At 43.4% G+C, this 20,126-nt stretch overlaps 1 protein-coding gene across 2 annotated transcripts in view; it reads left to right on the plus strand.

Annotated features, from left to right (window-relative positions):
• Window positions 1-282: 282 nt before the first annotated feature.
• LOC147625920 (uncharacterized) overlaps window positions 283-20,126 on the plus strand; it is a 49,441-nt gene continuing 29,597 nt past the window's right edge. The window contains exons 1-4 of one of the 2 annotated variants that reach the window (XM_086817454.1): window positions 283-510; window positions 621-682; window positions 767-1,044; window positions 16,148-16,220. In XM_086817454.1, coding sequence (XP_086673580.1) covers window positions 1,012-1,044; window positions 16,148-16,220 — 106 coding nt within the window. In that variant the 5' untranslated portion in view covers window positions 283-510; window positions 621-682; window positions 767-1,011. The remainder of the gene's footprint in view (window positions 511-620; window positions 683-766; window positions 1,045-16,147; window positions 16,221-20,126) is intronic. The other variant, XM_086817455.1, reaches the window with a different exon arrangement.

The following is a 20,126-nucleotide window of genomic DNA, read 5'->3' on the forward strand; positions in this document are numbered from 1 at the left end:
TAGGTTGAGCTCACAACCCATTCCACTTGTTCGGTGTCCACGGATGGATCCATGCAAAGGTAGGCACTATTGTGTTGCACACACACCCACAGGCACTTGTACATTCTCATGTGTAGTGGATATTAACGAGGTTGCTCACTATCTATTCATAGAGAGATCCAATTCCTCTGGCGCCCATGGATGGATACTACATGGTGTGCACACCAAAGAACTTAGCTAGAGCCATAAAGCAAACAAAATTTAGCTAGAGCCATAAAGCAAACAAAATTTGACACTTTTTACATTAGCATTTGCCTTTGACTTACTACTGCAACCGTATTTTCTCTTTTTTTTCTTTCTTGGCTGTTCTCGCGCCCCGTCGTTTGGTTCCATCATCAAACACCATCTCCATCATAGTTGTTGTTCGATTTTCAGCATAATTTTCGTTCGATTTTTGTGCAAACAACAAAGGGTTTCCCTGCAGCACCATCTCTGCAGAGAGGGTTTTCTGCCTCTCATCCCCGTATCCTGGTACGTGCCCTCCGCCCCCTCGCCGCGTCCCCTCACCCCCAATAACGATGTTGTGTTTATTTTCCTCCTCTCTTACCGTGATTTCTGATATTCTTTCAATATTTCTGCAGATTTTAGCGTTTCTTCTTTGCTCTCTGCAGTCTCCTTCAAGCTTTCGTGCCCTAATTACCAGGTTAGAGACTTCTCTGTATTTTTGGCTTCCATTAATCACGGCAGACTCTAGAAGAATTGTTACAGCAATTTTATGTTGCAACAGACAATGAGAGGATTTTAGAATGCGTTAATCCCGTAGCCGCATGTCGTATGCCTACCCTGGTGATGCTGGACATGACAACAGTTTAGTTTGGGATCAAAATAGAGACAGATGAGTTTCAACTGTAGCATTCTTCTCCGACGACAAGATCCTAGGGTTCGACTGCATGTGCTTCAAGAGCTTGAAAAGCGTTGACAACGGTGTCCTTTGCACTGGTTGCTGAAAAATTACATCCATACCCCAGCACGATGAGGAAAAAGCTAGACACACGCTTTCCAGCGGTAAAATCTTACCTTCCTTGTCATTTTGACCTTCAATTTTCAGTGCATTGTGATTTGCACGAGTTACTTCACTCATTTTTTTTTGGGGAGCACTAGCTTTGCTGTTTTCATTCCGTTTGCATGGACGAGTGTTTCATTCCGAGTCATTTTCATTACAGTTGGCTCAGTAGTAACCTTTCTGCAGCTTCAAGCTTCATAATTATATTGGTTTGAATCGCCTTTGAAATGTTCACACGGTGAATTTGCAAGGGCTTCTTTGAGTATAGCTTATGTAGACTGTATCATCCTTTGCTCGATCTTATCACTGCATAATACAAAAGAGCCTTGATGTGGTCTCTTCCAAAGCTTAATAGAAGTTTACATTTCTCAAGCCATATGCAATAAGCACATTAGGTTTGGGACCTGCATCACAAGTCATAGATGCCTTGAGTACATAGCAAGGAAAGTTATTCACATGATCAATTCATGGGACTCCAGGTGTGTCTAATGCCTCAAGGAACGTTATTGTGTACACACACAAAGGGGGTGCTTGTATGATGACACGACTTGCGGTGGGGGTGGGAGGGGAGGGGCTACGTCATGACCACGCTATGAGGTTTCAAGTTTTTGTGCCCAGTTCTCGCTCACCGAAGCCTTGTGGTGGACACATGGTTAACCATTCCAAGCCTCCCAACTTCATGCAATCATTGTGGCATCCTTAAGGAGTCGCACTGCCACTACCTTTGGGATTGCAAAGGTGCAGCAGGTATGGTGGAGGATTCTCCATTTGCTCACCTTCGAACCCATCACTCTTTGCTTTGTCATTTGGGGCACGGCTGCCTGGGGTAGAGAGGTGGGAACGTCTACTCTCTTTGAGGAGGATGGCATTGGTCTTGCCCTGAATGTCACAAAATTCCTCATTGCTTTTGTTTTTCTACTGTTCATGTGTGGCATATGGAGCCTGACAGGACATACATGTATGGCTTATGGAGCTTGACATGGTGTGCTTGTGTGGCATATGGAGCTTGATATGACAGTACATGTATGGCTCATGGAGTCCAACATGATGTGATTTCCCGAGACTAGCTATCTTGGTGATTATCTGCACTTATGTTTTGGGAAGATTCCGGAAGGATTTTGGATCCTTGAACACTTTACTTGATACAACTGAGCAGATGGGCGTTTCTTCCGGTCTAGTTGTACTCATGTGTGTGTATGACCTTAATTTTATTTTGGATGACTTGTCTTGTTTACTTGGGCAATGCCTGAGATTACTGCTCGTGTTGTCCATGGGGCCGGGGACGCTTGGGCACCCTGTGGACGTGTATGTGCACACTTGTTTTGGACTGACAGGTGGTCTACATGTGTTTTACAGGTGGTAAGTGTCCCTCAAACTCAATTTACAGCTTTATGATTTCACATACTAATATTTATTGATGCAGGTCGATACTCACTTATAAGTGATCGGGCAAACTTATAAGTTGTGCATACTAGGCAGGACTATTTTAATACACGTGGTGGCCAAAGGACGGGCACTGAACAGATTATGGGCTGATGGCTTGTAGGCGCCCCTTTTTGGACCTTGCATGGTTATTTCTGACGGGGAGAACTCTAAAATTGGAGGAAAATCTGGTCGCATGCTTTCTAGGTGGCTAGGGAGTTGGTCGATGTGTTTTGGAGTGCAAAATTTGTTGGCTGCTAAGATCAAGTCTCTCCTATGTGCTGGTTGCTTTTTTTGGAGCTTTCCCTTGTGTTGGCCGACTGCTAACAGGCATTAAAAGGTGTTGGGCGACTTCTTCTGGTGCAGTCTATGTGCTGGTCAATTGGAGAATTGAACCCTATGCGCTGGCTGACTCTTCTTGGCATGAGAGATTGGTGGTGGAGTGCTGCAGGAAGCTTTGAGGGCTGGTCGACTACTACTGGTTCAACCCCTTGTGTGGTGTACTGTGCAGAGTTGTTTTCTTCTCTCTCTACTCTGGCATGTTCATGTGTTTGATCAAGATTCATGATTGATAAGATTTCCGTGTTACAGCTGCCCCTCCGTTACACTGAAGCTCACACACTTTCCGATCTAAGTGTCTCTACTCCTTGAAACAACTCAAGGCAAACAATTCACCCTTCTTGTATACACATACAAGAGTAAGCACTTATCCAAAATGCATATTTGCTAAACACAAAACAAACAACAATGGAAAGTACTTATCTCTTGTTTGTCAAGTTCGTCATGAGTCGAGACGAGATGGCTTTGGGCTTCGATATAATAACCCAAATACCTATACAAGTGTACGCACAAAAGCGAAGTTTGTGCTTCCAAAGTAGATTACAGGAACTTATATATCCATAAGCCTAACATTCTTCTACTCATGCTACCCATGATGTATGTCTGCCACTAGAAGTGGATAGGCTCGCAGTGTTTAACTACACTAATAGCCAGTGTTTATACCCCAATAGGATCGTATTCACACAAGAGTGAGAAAGCCAAAGCTCTGATACCAATATAACTTCGAGTTGTTGGGTGTAGAAGGGGTTTTCTCAAAACACTTTACCATTAATGCAATTAAACACTTAAATTGGCCACAGCCTTAAACTTATGCCACTTAATTCCACAAAATTGTAAAAGAGAGATGTGCACATCTAACACCACATGGAGGCTGGAATGGACTGATCCACCCCCTCCCCCCACTTGGAGTATTTTATTACCCAAGGAGGAAATATCATGTACAAGCTTTAGGGGAGCACACGCTCTAGGGTTACCCACATACAACGATGAATAATTTATATATATGGGCTGTCATCAAAAAGCCCATGAAAATGCCAAGAATATGTATATTCCGGCCAACATAGCTTATCCAATTGCCCACATGGCTGTCCATAAACCACTGAATCACGTGTCCATAAAGCTGTCTATGTACCCATATGGCTGAGTTATAAGCCCATAAAGCTGTCCATGAATCCATATGGCTGAGATACAATACCCTATGGCAATAGCAAGTGCCCGATGGCTCAAATACATGCCCAGTTGCTATAGCAAGTGCCCAATGACTGTGCATATATAAGATAAATGCCCAATGGCTGAAAATCATAATATAATGATCAAATACCCTTGCCTTCAAGATTTCTTGGTGATGGAAGCCTTCAAAACAGTCCCCAACAGTCGGTATACTTCATTGGCAACCTTGCAAAGAGAGAGAAAGAGAGCAACCAGCATTAGGGCAGCCTGTAGAGGTAGTAGAGAGCCTTAACCATGGAGTAGAGAACCATCAAGATAGAGAAGAGTTGCCAACATGGTAGAGGCTAGTTTGCAGCAATAGAGCCTGCCCAAATGAAGAGAGGGCTCCAATTTATAGATTTTGGCCTCTCATGAGCTAGAATGACAAGTAAAAGTTATAATGACAAGTGTAGAGCTGAGGTGACAAGTGTGAGGCCACTTGTCTCACTTTGATCCATTGTTTTGCGGCTTGCCGCATGTCCCAATTTAAGAGATCGTTTCTACCCATAAATTTCATCTCTAAAAATACTTAACTCGTAGACATTTTGTCAAAGGTGGGTTATGGCATTGGCCCACAAAAGCCCCATAGCATTGTTGGCCAGCCTCTAGAAGGTATGGCACTGTCGGCCAACCTCTAGGAGGCACGGGCATCTTGTTGGCTAGGTGTAGAAGGCTTGGGCAGCAAGGCGGCCAGCCCATGGTGACTCAGACCATAGTCGGCCAACCCAAGAGGTTGAGGGCTTAGTCGGCCAGCCTTCTTGAGCCTTCACAGCAGTTGGCCAGCCTTATGGGTCTAGACCCCAGGCGGCTAGAAGCCTAAAAAGCTCACGTGTGAAAGACGCATATTTTACAAGTCTTGGATCTATAGCAAGTTGGCCGACCCCTTGTAGGTTAAGCGATCAACATCTGTTTGTGCCTATAAAAGCCAAGGCTTGGCAAAGGTCTTTACCATCACATTATTCACAAGTGGTGAAGTGATCCAAGGGCCAGGATAGCCAAGGGAGAACCCAAGCAAGGTGAACTTGAAGGTCTGGTCACTACAGGAAGGCAGATTTATAGCCAAGGAAGGCCTACGAAAAGTGAGTCATTTTCATCATTCAATTAAGCCTATACACCAGTCCTTGGTGGGGGCTCACCAGAGGGGTTTTTTTTTTCAACTGGCCTTTGGCTCAAGATCCTCCCACAGTTACCAAATTTCACAACCCATAGGCGGCCGCCCATAGGCGCTTATTTATCCACCCGTAGGTGATGCTGCCGAGGAAGCACCAAGTGGGGTTTTGAACCCAAGACCTCTTGGTCCTAGGCAAACACCTTCACCTCATTGGCCTCCAAATGGAACCCAATCGGGTATACTTTGTTGTTGTTGTTCTTCTCTCTCTCTCTCTCTCTATCTCCCTCTCTCCCTCCGTTTCTCTCTTGCACTCTTATCTCCTCTACATTGTGCAATCATCAAGAACCAAGGTGCTGAATATTCCTTATCAAAGTATGATCCTGTTTGTAAGCTTCCACATGTTACAGTGGTATCAGAGCATGAGGCTCAGCAAAGCTAAGTGCGGATGGTGTCCTAGATGAAGGTGCATAGTCGTCCAAGGAGAGTAACACAGACATGGAAGAAGATCCCATGAGGTTGGTTGGTGTTTAGCAAGACCTAAGGGGAATGACAAGCCGTGACAGTTTGGATGCCGGTTGGGGCATCCCTAGAAAGCTTTTAGGAAAACGGTTCCAAGGGATGATGATCATCCGAGGGGTGGAGTGCAGATGCCACATCAATACTCGGGGGGGGGGGGGGGGGGGGGGGGGGGGGTACCTAACTTTCCGGTCATTAGCCATAGCCAAGCTAAACGAGAGATTCGGAAAGATGCATAGTTTGCGGTGATCTATGTTCACACTACCTAGACGGTTTCTAGTGCACAAGGCCTTGAATGACCGGATCCAGAAGATCTTTCTTTGGGACAACGTGCCTCCTAAGCTTCCCCCATCTAGACGTAAGGACCACAAAATTGAACTCCTCCTAGGTTCCGAACAAGTGGAGTGACAAGAGCTGATGTGACAAGTGTGGGGCCACTTGTCTCACTTCGATCCACTTCTAACAAGTGTGAGGTCACTTGTCTCACTTTGATCCACTTTCTTGTCATATGTCCCAATCTAAAAGATGGGTCCTCCTATAAACTTTATCTCTAAAAGTATCCCAATTGGTAGCTCATTTGTCATAGGTACTTTGGAAACTCTTGGTATTTGCTCAATTCTAGACGTAACGACGAACAGAGTCGGGCCAAAAATAGCAGCTCGCGTAAATTTTAGGGGAGTGATCCTTTGTATGCCAGGATAATCCCCCATTCACAAAGCTTGTACTTTCCAAATATTTAGATGTCTTGGAGTTAATCAGACCCTTTTCATATTGAGAAATGTCTAGGTTGGTGACATTCTCCCTAGCTTTGTAAAAGTTGTCCGAACTTTAAGCTTCAAGCCATATATCCAAGATATAATCATTTCCATTAAGCGGGCGAGACGAGATAGTCTCATAAATCTGATATGCCTGAAAGAATCCATGTCGCAAATAAATGGGCAAGACTAAATAAGTCTCCATTATACCAATATCAAAATCATGTCCCAAATAAGTGGGAGAGACAAAACAGTCCCATTAAGTCCAGATATCATAATCATGTAATGGGTGAGACAAAACAGTCCCATAAGTCTAGATATCATAATCGGGTGAGACAAAACAGTCCCATAAGTTCAGATATCATAATCATGTCCCAAATAAATAGGCGAGACAAAACAGTCCCATAAGTCCAGATATCGTATCTCTCTATCCATGCTCCAAGAGTATATCCAAACAAAATAAGTTTTGGTGTCGTATCCACTAACTCAAAGGAGCAATCTCTCGTTCCCCAATCCCTAGTGTCACGTCAAATGCATGCTACTTTCCACTGGCTTCCATGCTTACACCTGCAAACACTAGGCCCGAGAAATAGAAGACTGATTGACCGTGCACGCGGATGTCTTGATTTGAGCACAGACGTCAAGTCCCCAGCCTAACAGATTCCAGTTTATTGACACTTGGCATAGACATAGTTCCTTGCCAACAAGGTGTCAGTCCACATTGACCCTTGGCGTAGACATAAGTCCCTTGGTTGGTAGGCGTCATGTTCACTTTACCACTTGCACTCCGTGTTGGTACCCTGACCACACACCACACCTTGGAGGAGAGGTGGGCTCAACTGGGTAACATAAGATAAGAATCATTCACATGCATAGATATCCTGGTGCTTCATAAATATTTCTGTTACACATACTTTAGAGGCATTTCGGCCAGTGAGAACTCTCTAGAGAAAATCCTTGATCCATGAGGTAACCATGAGTTCCATAAGTCCAATGCATCTCAAATATAGGGAGCCAAAAACATAATCCATCCCAATAAAGGGAGCCATAAACAATGTTTCCGTGAAACCATCTCAAGGCAAACAACAACACGCTATTCTCCTTGTACAAGCATACAAGGGTTAGTGAACAGCAAAAGCACTTCATAATAAGTAGCAAAAGCACCAACTTTGCAAACTCAAAGTATACTTAGCTTTTCTTTTCCAGGTTCGATCCTGTGATGTGAGGGTTATGAACCCACCATGCCAGCCAAAAGATATTTCCCCATATCAGTTGCCTTTGAACTTGATGATAAGATCCATAAATGAGGCATAAATAGCCAATTCCATATAGAAAAGAATATAGGCAATAAAGCCAATTCCATGATTCCAAAATAGATTCTAAAAATCCATAAATCAGATTGTCTTTTGCACATGTCTTGATGCATGACTGCTCTCATAAGTGGATAGGCCGGGTGTATTTAACTACACTAATAGGCAGTGTTTATACCTCAATAGGATTGTCTTCACTCAAGAGTGTGAAAAAGCCAATGCTCTAATACCAATGTAACTTCCGGAGGGCCCGGGGGTTTGTGTCACATGCGGGAGCTTTGGGAGTCTTCTTAGAGCCCTAAACACCTTCTTGGAACAACCTGAAGCAAGAGATGGAGAGAGAGCTGAGTTTTAGTATATTCATTTAGTACAAAAAGGTGTACATCATGGCAAGCCTTGTGATGTCCCTCAAAAGTGGTAAACACCTAATCTATGCATATTCTAATGACTCAATCCACTAGGAACTGAATTAATGATAAGGACCCATGCGATTGCTATAAATAGCACTTGGAAACATTTGTGGACTGGCCAACTTGCTGTTGGCCATATCCTTGGACACAGAAATATTCCCATACAGTCGACACCTTGTGATAAGCTCCTCCTATGTTGGCCGACAGGGATTGGTCCCACCACAAAGTCTTCCATGCCCATGCTAGCTGCACAAGCTCTTGTTTCTGGTTCCAAAACTTGTTTTTTATCCTTGCCCTTAAAGGATCAGCCCCTAGAAATGAGCATGCACATGACATCCCCCTCTGCTAAACTTGATGACGGGATTCCAACTTCTATTCTTGGATGATTGTCATTATCCCTTTGTCTCTTCTTGGACTCCCAAACTTGTCATCTTTCCCTTCCTGGCAACCTTTTCACTGAAAACCTTGCCCGGTCTCCAAGTCCAACTCCAAATCTGATGAAGATCTATGCAACTGTTCCATCTTGTCCCCTAGTCCTTCATGCCCTGCCCCTGAACACTGTTTGTGGTCTTCTATTCGTTAGTATTGAGTCTGGCACTCACTCCACCCCTTGGAGGATCGTCCTCTCTTGGAACCGTTGCTTGAACGGCTTTCTTGGTATGCCCCAAGTGGCACCCGACTCACAGGAATGCCGTTTTCCTTGGGTCTTGTGGAACACCACCAACCAACCTCCTCAGAACTTCTTCCATGTCTTGTGTTACTCTCCTTGGACTGTGAACCTTTATCTGGGGCTGAATCAGTTTTTAGCCTTGCTGAGCCTGATGCTCTAATACCAGTGTAACATGTGGAAGCTTGGTGGATGGAATCGATAACTTCAATGTTCAAAATTCAACAATCTTTCGCGACAAAGATAACACACAACATAGAGAGGGAGAGAGAGAAGAAAGATATATTAACGTCTGCGAAAGGCCAAAGTTGCCTATGAGACTAAAACATAGTACACAGCTGATGGTGTCTCATCAAAAGGAAGACAAAAAGGACTAAAAAAGTCCTAAAACAGTCCTAAACAGCTATGAAAGGAAAATACTCCTGCTGCTGAGGTACAACAAAAGTGTATAATATCTACAACTAGCATAAGACTGGTGTAATCTACTAACCTTAGTATCTCTCTCATGGGGTGCTGTAAGATAGAGAAACTAAAGTGGCAGGGCAGTTGTCTCCTGTGGTGGCGGGTGATGATGGCTCTAATCCACCGGTGATGTAACTTGGTTGAACACAATGCTAATCAATACACTTAAATACACTAAGATTTGATGGACAGATGCTCAATACAAGAAGTAATTTGCTGAATTGACAAGAGACACACAATGAGCTGGAACGGCCGACCCCTTCCTCAAATAAAGTATATTGATCTTGGGAGAATCAAGTACATAGTGTCATGGGCATTTCTGACCAGATTTCCATGCCAATGCATATGAATAGAGTATTGCAAACAAGTGGTTGTCGATGTAGACTTGCAACTCACACTACCCTCTCAAGTGTCCATGTTCCCTACCATCTGCTCTCTATTGTTTCGCCAGCACAAGTCCTTGGAGTGATGAGATCTTCGATTTGTCGCATTTCGTCGCGACAACAGTCTTGAAGAGGATAAAGGGAACCCTGGGAAAGCTTCCCCTATGGTTCAACTTGAGAAAGGAGGGCTGAAATTAGGGTTTTTAGCAAAAATACTAGAAATTACAGCAATAAAGAGAGCTGTTTTGCTGAATTTCAGTCATTGGGAGTGTGTAGGAGAGTGATTAGCACCCGAAAACTCTCTTGGAAGCTTGAGAAACACCTTAGCAAGCTTGGATATGGAGTTGGGAAGAAGAAAGTGCAGAAAATGCAGCCCAACAGCCCTCATGAAGGAGGCGCCAATATCTAGAGAGAGGAGTGAGGTGGTGAGTTGTCCAGTGTAGGTGGCAGGCAGGTGCTTTGTGGAGCAAGCTAGAGTGGACACATGGCTGGTTACTACCTTTGTACAAAGGGGATAAGGTCTGGGCGGTGGACATTGGGTTTTGTCTACCTCGGGACATCAGTGCGTGTGAACACCGGGTTGGTCATAATTTATAAGTGAGTTTTGGTCGCCCAAAACTTAATGAAGTGTGTACACACTCACTTATAAATTAGTGCTAACTCCTAAGGCTAGGTCTATGACCAATACTTACCACTTGTCACATGCCACATAACCATGTTAGCAGACAGTTTCACACGCACGGTTAGTGGGCGGGCGTCCCCTTACACGAAACTACACATTGGTCAAGCAAGCATGAAAACAACATGCAATTTCAATTGCAAGCAAGCACATAAAGATGCTATGCAATGTAACATTGGTATGGACAATCCCCGTTCATGAGACTATATCAAAATAGACGTGCTCCAGGCAAGTACACGAAGTACCAGACCCAATGGAACTCTAATCCACCAAGCATTTCCGGGCATGTACACAGAGGCACAAGTTCCAACGGAAAGCCAAGTCCACAGTATCACATGAGTGGCATCAATCCTCGGCATGTACAACTGCCATGGACACCAGTCCAATGTACATACATGATGAGAAAGCACGGGTGGACCAATTGGGTGGCCAAATGGTGACAGGTGATGAAGCGGCCATGGACGAGGTCCTGGTAAGCGTGGGTGTCTACCATCGAGGCGGTAAAGAAAGTAGAGGTGGTAGGGCGGGACTCCTGTGGCTGTGGTATGGGCGGCTGTTGAGGGATATGATAGAGGCTCTTTGCATGTGTGCCATGTGTGTGGATCCTCAATCGGGGTGCGAGGGCGAGGCTCTCTCATCCTGCGCCATGCAGTGGCTGCATCTCTGCTCATGAGTAGGTGGTATATACTCCAGTACTGTGCCTCCTCATATGCACGTCTCTTACGACGTGTGAGGGTCCTCATTTGTAGGCTCGCCTGTGTGTGTGTAATGGTCCCTAGTGCTCTCTGGGCACGGAGGTGTCTATATAGCTCTCTGCACTCATCATCATACCACCGATTTTGGGGCATGCTCCTAGATCTATCTGTGTGTGCAATGTGTGTATGATGGGGGAAGCTGCGGGTGGCGGCCGTATGTAGTAGAGATGACAACTGGGTGGTGAGTGTGTCTGGAGGTGACAGGGGATCCATCTGGAGTAGCCCGTCATATACATGATGCTCATATATGTCTGCCAAGTCATGGGTGAAGTAGAAAGTTGTATGCGATGCTTGTGTGGGCTGTGTGGGTGCTGGTGTGGAGCTCGCCAGTGATAGTAAGAGGTACGTGTGATCCGCACCAATAGGACAGGGGGGGATGGTGAAAGATGTCACTGCCTGTGTGGTCTCCATGGACCCCATGATGTAGTCCACTGTGCTAACCCCCCCTGATCGTGGAAAGCATGTCAGTGTTCCTGAATCCTACCATTGTCTCATCCTGTTATAAATAATGAGATGGTGTCGGGCTCCCAGCTCAAGTAAGTGATGACCATATCTGGTGTTATCCGGCCCCATGTCCTCTGACACCCTGGAAGCTCCTGTGTCCTCCACCTCTAGTGTGTGCATCACCTCGGGGTGCGCGAAATCATAAATGTCGCATTGTCGGCTCTGTGTCCGTGCATTGAAGTCCCCCGTAAGGAGGACTTCCCCTAGGTTGGAGTAGTGTATGATCTCATCTGAAAGGGTTGCATATGGTGACTCTCCCAATGGCCCTGTGTCCTCCTCCCCTCTACTCTCCTCCTCTGCTATCATGGCATATCTCGATCCTCTAGGAGAGAAGTAGCATAGAGCAATGTAAAACACCCTCTACTGAGAGAGAGAGAGAGAGAGAGAGAGATAGATCTGTGCACCTTATTGGGTCCCAAATTACGGACTGAAGGGCCCCCTCCTATTGCTAGGAGTATTTGCTTTATTATTTTTGAAGAGAATGAATGTAAGACTACTTTGGATTGTAGATAAACCAAACGCAAGACCTTTGAAAGACCAAGAGTCGGCTAAACTGTACCCGGCTGTAGAAGCACCAATGATGACTGATCTCAATGCCAATGCACTCTTCCAATGGAATGTAGGAAGGCCTCAAACTGAGGTTGAGAGAGAGGCTGTTTTGGGACTGTTCTAGGCTGAGTTTATGCACTATGAATGAATGAAAAGCTGCGTTTTACCTTCACCTTGATGGCTGTAGCAAAACGATGATGTGAATGAATGCTGAATTCTAATGTATGTTGAAACACGACTTGCTACAATGGATAAATGCCGAAATAATATGGTAAAAATGCGAGAATAAATGCTAATAAATATGGTAAAATGCAGAATAATATTCTAAGCCTTCTGCCGTGATCTATGCACAAATGGGATGAATGATATGCAAATGCAACCATGCTCTGGTGCAAACCCTAAGGTTTCTACTGACTCTATATGCATGAATGATTATCTCCAAGTAGGTTGCCTTCATCCCTCTCCAGGTGTGTGAGTTTGGTGGTCAAGTACTCTTACGACGAGTCCTGCAATGACATTCTACTCCGACACACTTTTGTTTGGGTAACTTACTTGCATTGCATTGGATTATCTGGCTGGCAAGCCCTTCGCGAACTTTGTATAGATTTAAATACTCCAATAATATACTTAAGTATTGAGAGGGCTTCTTCGTGGCCCCTGTGATGGTGTACTATGTAGTGCTTGTCTCTTTTGCAGATTATCTTGTGCAATGTGTATCATTTAGTTGTTATGTGCAATGTGGCTTTTACATATTTAGTGTGACGTGCGTATTGTTCACGAGACGGTGCCCAAGGACGTTCACCCCTAGCCGGTGTAGTTTCAGTGGTATCAGAGCAGGGTTGTTTCCCTCTTTTCAGTGGGGAAACGGTCGATTGGGCATTGGGCTCTGTGTGGACAGCCGTCGAACATTAGGGACAGCTATGCACAAAGTGGTCAAGGGGTTAGTTCACATGACCAAGCAAGTGGTACTCATGCTTTTGAAGCTTTGGGCAATAAGCATATGCATGGAGGTTGTATAGAGGAGCAAATACATGTGGGACAACCTTCTTGAGGTAAAGAGAAGATGCAAGAGGATGAGCCAAATGTATTGAAAGCAGAGAGTGAGCATGTCAAAAGGCAGTTGAATGCCATGGAAGAAGAGCTCAAGATGCTCTATGATAATCCATAGGTTCACAAGCTTATGGTGGTCACAAAGGCTGAGTCTATGGTGGCACACACTATGGATTCTATGGCGAAGGAATTGGGTATGAATCCCCGAGAGGCAGCTCTCAACTACCTTATACGCATTGGAGATTTGGTGAAAGGCAATGTAGGGGAACTTTGTGTGAAAGAACCCCTGCATGGGGAGACAAGTAATGCTATGTCTCGTAGGGTCAAGTCTTATGTGCACAAAGATGAGGCTTCCATGACTTCCAAGCAAGTCTCCACCCTGCTTGGGTTGAGAAAAGAAGGGATGTACATGTCAAAGAGCATGGCAAAGAGGATGTTAATGTACATGTGATGCATGCTCCCAATGGGGAAAGTGATAGGCTAACAGAAAAGAAAGGGATGTACATGGCAAAGAGAGTGGCAAAGAGGATGTTAATGTACATGTGATGCATGCTCCCAATCGCGAAAGTGATAGGCATGCTAGCCACCATGCTTTGCCCATGGAATTGGCTAGAGATGAGCCTCATCATAGGTTGGAAGTTGTGCGTAATATTGGGACAGCCAAAGCTGATTATGTATCACATGCCACTCATGCCACCGAGTATACCTATGGTGAATGAGTCTCAAGCATGGATCCTTACGTGAATGCAAGTATTGGGAGGCCGCCTTTGCACAGGTCACCGTTGCATAGAGCACATGCCTCCGTGTTGTGTGTTTCTCGTCAAGGTCTGATGCATGTACCAATTGCTGTCCCATTGGATAAAGGGAAGAGAAAGCTGGAAGATGAGTGTCATCATGCCAAGAGGCTTATAGAATTTAAAGCAAGTGAGAAATCTGTGAAGTTTGAAGCCTATCATGGTGATTATGATGGAAGCAAGGCAATGGCTTTTCTAGCCCAGTTTGACATTGCCTTCAGTGATGAGGAATTCTCTGAGAAATCCATGATTTGCTATGTAAGCATGTTTCTAAAGGACTCGGTTGCCCATTGGTGGATCACAGAAAAGCTCTCTAGCAGCTACGTTCAAACATGGGAGGACTTTAAAGAGAGATTTATGCACAATTCTTGTCTCCCAATGCTGTGAAAAACCACTATGAAAAACCACTATCAAGGAGGCAATCATAAAGCACTTTACCATGAAAGGGAAATAAATCTATTCGCAATTACTGTACACTGAAGAGGCATGCACTCACACCTACACTTGCCAAAGACTAAACAAGATATAGACAATGGGACTTTAGTTATTGAAACTCTAGATGCAAATTTTTACTTGATAAGTTCTAAAAAAACATTTTTGGTATAAAACATTTGATTATGTGAAGACATCATGATCATCATTGAAAACAAGATCTTATTTTCTCCATTAAATCTATTCAAATATGTTTTTTCTACAATATGATAAGAAAACTTTATGTTTGTGTGTTATTTCCAAAGCTTGAAAATTTTAGCTTTAGAAAAAAGGTCTAAACTTTGTCTTATGAGCTTGGAAATACTAAAACCTATGCATTTGATGTTTTTTAGTAAATTCTAGATTTTTTTCATGATTGAAAAATGTATGATTTGATAAAATGCACATTGGTAAGAAAGTAATGTGTACCCGTGTATGATTTGGTGATATGCACATTGGTAAGAAACTAATGTGTACCCTTGTATATATATATATACCTAGATGAATCCAGGAACATGCCCAAATTCACCTTTTAGGAACGTGCATGTTATATACTCATGGTAGTCAACCCACAAGACTATATAACTATCAACCCATGTATAGTTTTTCTTTTCTCACTAGATATATATAATCATAAGGATTAAATGTTTGCAATCACACTCTCTTGCATGCAAAGTAGCATAAGCATGGCTTTTTTTATGGTTATCTTTATTTATTTCATACTTCCTTAGTCACGCAGAAGCAGCCCCTAAATGGTGATTCACATTGGATTTTGTAAAATGTCATATCAACTAATCCCTAATAAGGACCTTTTTATGTTCTGTTTTGGTACTTAAAATCACAAATTTTTGCATGAAATAATCCATGTGGTCAAGTTCCCCCAAATAATTAAATTGTATTTTTAGTCCCACATGTTGATGTTTAGGTGTTGGGCACTTTTATTACTTTCACATACAAACATTTAGTCTTGGCCACCTTAAGAGCTTCACATATTATGTCATAACACTTAAAAATCATCATAAAAAAGAAATAAGGGCTTGTTCATATGCTCAGCACTTGCAAATTCCATTCACACTTATAGGTTTAACGAGGATTGTTGAATGATGCCCACTCTTGGGGTTACCGTCCATTTTGGAGACCCATCGAAAATTTCACATGCAACATAAAACACACAAATCCCCCTTTTTATAAGGCTTTGTACCAATTTTTCCAACTCCGGAAAGATCAGGAAAGTTCACATCTAGTGACCTTTCCTGATGGCATGTCACATCTGGTGACATGCTTCTTTTGCTCCTCTTTGCCCACAAGGATCTTGTAAGGCCTTGTCCAAAGGCCAAGTTGTATAAGCTCCCATGGCAGCAGGATAATAATTTAATATGTTTATAATATATTAAGCTAATTTACAAACATATGTGGTCTCGTCATCTTTGCAATTGGACCTTTATATCTGGTTCTCTTAGGTTTTGCAGGTTTGGATTTGATTCTGACTAGATGACTCTGAGAAGTATATGTAATTGTGTCCTGTTATGCATAACATAAGTATACTTTCATTCTCAAGTAAAAGAAAAAAGAAAAAGAAAAAGAAAAAGAAAAGGAAAAAGACGTTTTCACGCATTTTCTGGTTGGCTGTTTCAGCATATGCCATACTTTAATTGTGCTTGGTGTGTTCATCCTTGTTGATAATGAGTTTTCCTCAAATAGCTCTTGTTGACATTGCAGGCAAGGATTAAAAAGATTATGCAAGCTGATGAGGAAGTGGGAAAAATTGCAATGGCAACTCCTGTTTTAATCTGTAAGTTTTGTGTGACATGATAATTCTTTTACTTTCTGCTGCAGATGCCAAATAAATACTTTGCTATTCCTTTGAGAAACATCTTTCGCTCTGTCTTATGATTAGGTAATTGTGACAGGTTGGTGGGATAAATTGTCAACTTAGACTGGCCTTTTGGCAAAATATACCTATAAAAGCTTTAAAATTATGCGTTCTAGAGTCCAACTTGGGTTTCAAGAGTTTTACCACATGGTTAATTGATGCTCTTTTCCAGGAAGTTGTCATCATATGTTAGATTTGTGTCTCACATATCAATACAAGACATTTATTCTTTTCCACAATGGGGGTCTTTTTTAAAGGAGAGTTGACAATTCTGGGTTTTTTGAAAAGATTTTTTTAGGGATATGGAGTTCAACATGGAGCTTCCTTTTAGAGGATTCTTCTTGAAGTCTTTTCTTATCTCTTGCAAAGCAAGTCTTCATGCGATCTCACCAATCAGTTTATTTTTTAGGTGCTTGAACTTTGTATTGAATGCCAAGCATAGTTGTTTCTCGTACGCGTACGAACCTATTCGTACGTACGAGTCGTACGGTACGATACCGTACGAATTCGTACGATATCGTACGGTACGAGTTAGGTTTTTTTTTTTTTTTTTTTTTCTCCCCCAAAATTTTTTTTCCCTTGAAAAAAAATTTCCAAATGCTTAAAAAAAATAGAAACCCTGCTTTACGAAGATCCCAAATGCTCGCAATACTTCGCAACTTTCGTGTCCACTCAGTATTCCATATGGGGTTGTGGAGAGACCTAAAAAATCTGGCGAGGTAGACTGGTAGTGTACACTTGATTGGTAGGATGAGAGAATCTTGCTACATCACTTGGGGATCCCTGGTATAGGTAGGCTAGACAATTAGATTCTCAAGTTATGCACAAAGGAGAACATTTGGACATGGCCATTTTGATCTAGAGAGGAGTCCCTAAACTTATCACCCTAGATGCACTCCTCGTATTTGTGCAAGGACGGTCCCTTAGTCATAAACGCTACACTGGGAGACCTTTGGTATTGCATTAACCATCCAGGTTCTTTTTTGGAGACAATCGGGAGATCCAACCGGGAGAGACACATATCCATGTACTGGTTTCTCAAGCACTGTAGACTCCTCCCCTCCCAACCTTCCCTCACATTCAAGCTTGAAGCTCCATAGCTTGTAAGTGTAAAAAATAAAAACCGTATTTTATCGTACCGTATCCCAAAATTTCATATCGTACCGAATATTCCCGTACGGTATCGTACCGTATCGTATCGTATTTTCGTACCGTGACAACTATGATGCCAAGCAACCAATCACTACTGATTGTTGATAGCTTTGTTTCTTAAATTGAAGATGCCTTTGGGATTTTGCTTGCTGTGTTTGGGGATCGACCAATCACTAGTTGTTGATAGCTCTGTTTTTCCATAGCCCCCATGCGCGTTTTTTGTTATGTGCACTGTACACTTGTGTACCATATGGACATACCAAACCTAATTATGGTTAGTGATAAAATTTGTGCCCTGTTGTGAGCCCTAGTCCAGGAACATTCCAGACCAGTCGCCATCAGGTTCAGGCAGTCTTTTGTGCATGAACCTCACAGCGTTTTGTAATCCATTTAGAGTTAATCTATGTACATATGTCTCACAACTTATTAGGCCATGTGCCGGGCACCAAACAGTAGGTCAGAGCAGGTGCAAGGCAAGATGCAGCTGTTCTGGGCAGGTTTTGGCCCTTCTGGGCAGGTCAAACAGCATGGGCGGGGTTGGGAAGGTGGGCAGTTAGGTTGGTAAGATGGTTGGGTTGTGTATAATCAGGTTGGGTGTCATCAGGCGGACATTAGTTCCCTACTTCATGGTAGTGATTTGTTCATGGATTTTGTTCCGGACTCATGGCTCTGATTACTTGGAAATTTACACGGGGAACCATGCGTATGCATAGTGATTTATTTTATGGTGTGAACATTTTGTGGACTTACTGGATTTTACGTGGGCAGGGAGAGGTTTATATCAGTGCTTGGATCCATGATACCTTGATTGGATTTCTATGTGGGCATAGAAAGGTATATATACCAGTGCAACTTCTGGCATGCAATATAAGATGGGAATTTGCTTGAACAATAGTGCATAATACTTGCTTGATTAACCCCGTGGAGGAGCGTGCATGAACTTGTTTGGGCCTAACACATTTATTTTATGTGTTTTGTAGGTAGCGAGAATGTTCGTTATGCCCTAATATATTTTTAAAGGTTTAAGCCAATGTGAATGTTGCAGGTACACATTACATTTACTAAAGGCCCGACAATTTATTAAAATCGAGAGGGCCCAAAGTCTTGCCTGAGCGCCGAGTTTGTAGAGGAGGCGCCCAACTATTCACATGGGTGTGGAAGGGGCTAAAGGCCCATATTTACCAACTGTTTTGGCACCCAGCCAAGTTGGCGTGTAGGACCCAACACTTGGCACTGGTGGGGTGTTGCAAGGAGGCCATCCTCCAACCCCTAGGGGCTGACTATTGAATGTGGGTCTCTCTCTCCATCAAAATCACCTGTATGGAAGGAAAGCACCCTGCTTACGCTACCTGACTTGCATCCGTACAACCCACGCTTCTCATGTACATGCCCATACAGTTCATGCAGCACCATATTTTATTGCCAAGGAGTATTTTATATGTACAACCGTGGGGGCCCCTTCTCTTCTCCAAAATACAATAACCAATGTTATAGAACATACGGGCCTCTGTCATATGCCCAAAAACATCAATCATAGATACAGGTCTTCATCAATAGCATAGAATGTGGTTGAATCAATAAAATCACAATACGCCATATGTCACCATTTGGTCAACCAAACGGTCTTCTTCGGGCCAAGCAACCTTCGTGCCGAGGCTAGTGTATGGATTTGAGCGTCCGGGGTCCTTGTTTTCGTGCCCATGTGTGGCCAGTGTGTGTGGATCTGACTGTCCAGGATTCGAGTTCCGCGCTTTCCATGTGCCAAACATGTGCCTGGAAATGCCAGAGTATGCTGTACATGTTCCATGACTGGGAGATTTGTTCATAACAAAGTGCACATGCACACATGTTTGCATGTCTAAAATTGTTTTTGTGTGACTGCTTGCTATGAATGTCCAGTTCATGGGCTTGGGATGCCTACCTGTGAACCATGCAAATGCCTTGTATTCTGATGTGTTTTGTGGCATGTGAAGAAGTGGTGCAAAGTTTCATTTTCAGCAGTGTCTTTGTCTTGTGCTGTTTCCATTTCATGAATGTTTAAGTATTCACTATTCACAAGAGAGTGCCCAATTGATTGGGTGAATTACATTGTATTAGACATAGTTGCCTCCGGTTCGCGAACCACAACATAAATTCGATTCGAACAGTTGGGTTCGATCCGGTTCGTTCAGTTCGGTTCAGAGGTTACCGTTTTCTTTTTCTGACCATTTTTTTCTGCCGTTTCCGCCCATTTTTTCCGCCGTTTTCTAGCCGTTTGGAGAGCCGTTTGATGGCCGTTTGGAGAACCGTTTGATGGGTGTTTTTTGGGGCTCTTGCTTGCTTGCCTTGGCCCTTAAGGCTTGAGGCTTGGCAAGTTGGCAACTTGGCCCTTTGGTTGCGAACTTGCCTTTGCTTGATGCTTGAGTCTCTTAGCTCTAGGCTCTCCCTATTATCTACATTCTATATAATAGGCCCTCCCCAACCCCATCCTCACAAGTTCTCATTGCTAAACCCTCCCCTCACAAGTGCTCAAGTCTATGATCTATCCTCTCCCTTGAGTCCCCTCTAGGCTCTCCCTCTTCCTCAAGGGCCAAGGCTCAAGCCTCTCCCTCCACCGAATTTTTTTAAAAAGTATTTTTAAATGGACCGTACCTCCACCGTATTTTTATTTTTAAAATTTAGTGGTGCATTCTG

This window comes from Cibotium barometz, chromosome 23 (genome assembly GCF_041138505.1).
Source record: "Cibotium barometz isolate CiBa-2024 chromosome 23, ASM4113850v1, whole genome shotgun sequence".
NCBI lineage: Eukaryota > Viridiplantae > Streptophyta > Polypodiopsida > Cyatheales > Cibotiaceae > Cibotium > Cibotium barometz.